The 3847-nt window shown below is 36.8% G+C and overlaps 1 protein-coding gene across 1 annotated transcript; it reads left to right on the top strand.

Annotated features, from left to right (window-relative positions):
• The first annotated feature begins 2140 nt into the window (after positions 1–2140).
• LOC148920495 (uncharacterized) lies at positions 2141–3475 on the top strand. The gene is made up of 3 exons (XM_089044642.1): positions 2141–2522; positions 2906–3070; positions 3317–3475. The coding sequence occupies exons 1-3, from the start codon at positions 2277–2279 to the stop codon at positions 3473–3475; spliced, it is 570 nt and encodes a 189-aa protein (XP_088900768.1). The 5' UTR covers positions 2141–2276.
• The last annotated feature ends 372 nt before the right edge of the window (positions 3476–3847 follow it).

The following is a 3847-nucleotide window of genomic DNA, read 5'->3' as shown; positions in this document are numbered from 1 at the left end:
CTTTGAACACAACTAATTCAACTAAATAAGACGACGGTAGCTTTGTATTTGCGTGGTTAAATATGTAGACCACGACGGTTCGTCAGTCGTCCTAGCGTCGTCTTAAAATTGATCTAAGTTGTTTTTAAACAGATGTCAAATTTTTATTTGCTTGTTTAGTTGCAGGTTTGATTTCTCTGAACCATGGTTTTCGTTTTTCCTAATTTGATAAAATACAGAGAGAAAGAAAGTAGGGTTTGGTATCTTATATAGACGACGGTATCTTATTATTGACGCCGTGTGAATGTTCATACCACGACGTTGTTTTAAGATACCGTCGTCTATAAAAAGATGCCAAAGCTTTTTTTCTTTCTATTTTATCAAATTAGGAAAAACAAAAACCATGTTTCAGAGAAATTAAACCTGCAATCAAACATTCACAGAGAAAGAAAAATGTTTTTGGTTTCTTATAAATACGACGGTAGCTTATTATTCACGTCGTGTGAATATCCATAACACGACGGTATATTAATATTTACGTCGTGTTAATATGAATATCACGACGTCGTGTAAATATCGCCGTAATAAGTTCTTTTTACGTCTTATTTAATATTGTTTCGTCGTTGTTTAAACATTTGTATTGTTTCTTCTTTAAACATTTATTACGTCTGATGTTATGTTATTACGTCGTGTAAAATCTTATCATACGTCGTAGTTTATAAATAACCGTCGTTTGTGTTCTAATTTTTTCCCGAAATATTTTCACTTGCAGGTTTGTTTATTCTGTAACCATGGTTTCTCAAGACCAAAGTAAGTACTCTGGCTCCAAAAAATGGAGGTAAGGAGCTTGGAATGGAAACTCCTCAAGACAAGCCCTTGAAGAAGATGAAGTTTGTTTCATCTGCTGAGACAGAACCAAGCAGCCCGACAACAATTTCTGAGGATTCAAAGTCAGGTCGAGGTATGAGCACAATGCCTCGTGTTGTGAAGAGAAAATTGCAGAAAATCAAGCCAGTTGTTGAGTACAATAAAAGGGGGAAAGGATGTGGCCCTGCACATACTGAGATGCAGTCCTACATTGGTGTGTTGGCACGCTCCAGAGTCCCACTTGTGGACAAGAAATGGGCTGAAATCCCCAATGATATAAAGGAGCAGATTTGGGAAGCCGTTGACATGGCTTTTGTGGTAGGTCAAGGGGGCAAGACCTCGGTGTTATCTTCTGCTGCCAAGAAATGGAAGGATTTCAAGTCTACACTGACAAGGCATTATATCCTTCCATACATCAAGGAGAGGGAGAAATTAAGCCAACCCCCTGAAGTATATAAATTCATAGAGAAAGGAATGGGATGCCTTTGTAGCTTCAAGGTTATCCAAAGAATTTGAGTCTGTGCATTCTCAACATGCACAGATTAGGGAGAAACTTGAGTACAATCATCGATTGTCTCGAAAAGGATATGCTGGTTTGGAGGATCAATTGGAGGAAACCATGCCTGGGTAGAAATTGATCGATCTACCTTATGGAAGAAAGCTAGACAGGACAAACATGGTAACATCCCAGATCCAAAGGTGGCAGAGAAAGCAAAATTAATTGTAAGCCTACACACTCTGTTTTAAATTTTTATTAAACTGTGTATATATAATTCTTATTACGTCTAATGTTATATTTTTTCGTCGTGTCAATGATTTTACTACGTCGAAATATTTTAAAAAACGTCGTGAAAGATCTAAAACTGGAATCACAACTCGTTTTCGTAAGTATAGATAAGACGTCGGTGGTTAATTTTTTCGTCGTTTTAATGTTATTACTACGTCGAAATGTTTTCAAAACGTCCGTGAAAGATCTAAATCGGAATCACAACTCGTTTTCTGTAATTACAGAAAAAGACGTCGGTGGTTTATTTATTGCGTCGTTTTAAACATCTAACCACGCGGTTTTAATTAACGTCCGTTATAAATATATTATAACGTCCGAGTTCTATTTTGGTGCGTCGTGTGAAATTATATACTGCGTCGTTTGTTTATAAATAACCGTCGTGTGTTTTCTTATGCTGACTTTTTTGTATGTCTTTGTTTTAGGATGAATTGCAAAAACAAGTGGCTGAAGGCAGTCCGAGTGTAATCGCAGTAATGATGTCTTGACCTTGGCTTTGGGTCCCGAGCATCCAGGGAGAGTAAGAGGGGTAGGTGCTGGGATTTCCCCTAGGCAATTCTTCAATTTACCTAGACCACAGAGGGTAAAGTTTGCTGATCAATTGAAGGAAAGTGTAAGACTTGTCCTTCAAGAGGAGACTAAGAAGATGGAAGCTAGAACCAAACAATTAGTAGAGGCTGAGAGGGAACATTTACTAAGTCAGCTTTCCCACCTCATCCCCAATTTTGATCCAAGCATGCTTAAACCGAAAACTAGCCCCTCTCAAAACCAAGGTCTACAGCAAAGCCCCATAAATCCAATGTCTGATAAAGCTAGCTGTTCTGGGGCTGAAGGGAGATCCCAACATTTAGAGGATGATACTGCCAAAAATGGGGAGCAGCAGGAAGAAACGGTAACATAACTGAACTTTGAATTCTCTGTTTTTTTTTTACATTAGACGTCGTTATTATGAATAAACCCGTCGTTTTAAAACCATACCACGACGATTTTATAAATAACCCGTCGTTTTTATTTAAATATCACGTCGTATTTAGTTTACTTGTTTTACACGCCACTAGACGTCGTACTTTGTGGTTTTTAGACGACGGTTTTAGTCCTTAACGACGTAATATACAATTACCACGACGTTTATTATTTACCATCGTTTAATAATTTTAAGACGTCCATAATTCTTACATACCGTCTTAGGTTATGCCTTACCACGACGTTTTGGTTTAATTTTTTACTCTCTGTACAATCTGTCTTATATATATATTTCTTTATTATTTAAAACAGAAATCTGGGGCTTTAGATAATCAAGATGAAGAGAAGAAAGGAGAAAACAAAGATGAAGGGAAGAAGGAAGAAAAACAAGAGAAAAAAGATGAAGGACAAAAGGAAGAAACAAATGATGAAGAGAAGAAAGAAGAAGAACAAGAAGAAGAAAAGCATGACGAGGAGGTATATTCTCATAACTTTGCCTTTTTAATTTGTTTTTCACATTTCAGACGTCGATATTTTTCTTTAAACCGTCGTTTGTTTTCACATTAGACGTCGGAATTTATTTTCTACGACGTCTATAGTTATATAAAACGACGGTATTTAATTATCGTCGTTTAAATTATAATAAGACGACGTTTTTTAATTTAAACCGTCGTTTTTAATGAATTACCACGTCATTTTATTTTGCTTTATTTCTTTAAACAGGGTACTGAAGTAGTTGATTATTCGAATGTGGAGGTGCCATCTTCCTTACAGTCCCTTTGTCGTTATGTGGAAACGACACTAAAGCCTCAGGAGAAGATCATGACCTTCAACATTGAGAAGGAGGTGTTTGGTGCACTCAAGTACCTTCGTCTTGCATGAAGATATTACACAGTTTGCAGGCATGGAAGAAATTGGGGCTACTGTGGTTGCAGTATATATGAGGTTTGTCATAATCAAATATCAAACATTATATCATAAGACGTCGGTTGTTTAATTATTACGTCGTTTTAAACCACTAAAAACGTCGTTCTTTTTCTACCGTCGTGATAAATTAGTTATCACGTCTGTTTCTATTTCATTTCGTCGTGTGAAATTGTATAATACGTCGTTTGTGTATAAATAACCGTCGTTTGTTTTATATATTTAGGTGCTTATATGATGTTTTGAGAGACGCAAATATGTGCAGCATGGTTGGCTTTATCGACCCTGCTCAAGTTAGTGCCAACGCTGGGTCACTAATCGATGATCACG

Source organism: Prunus mume, linkage group LG2 (genome assembly GCF_029339155.1).
Source record: "Prunus mume cultivar Tortuosa linkage group LG2, ASM2933915v1, whole genome shotgun sequence".
NCBI classification, from domain to species: domain Eukaryota; kingdom Viridiplantae; phylum Streptophyta; class Magnoliopsida; order Rosales; family Rosaceae; genus Prunus; species Prunus mume.
This window is presented reverse-complemented; position numbering and strand designations above follow the sequence as displayed.

Bases quoted from the DNA above. Each gene is read 5' to 3' on its own strand.
- LOC148920495 (XM_089044642.1), top strand. From the start codon at position 2,277: ATGGAAGCTAGAACCAAACAATTAGTAGAGGCTGAGAGGGAACATTTA. The intron at 2,523-2,905 runs GTAACATAACTG...TATTTAAAACAG, and splicing joins GGGAGCAGCAGGAAGAAACG to AAATCTGGGGCTTTAGATAA. The intron at 3,071-3,316 runs GTATATTCTCAT...TTCTTTAAACAG, and splicing joins AAGAAAAGCATGACGAGGAG to GGTACTGAAGTAGTTGATTA.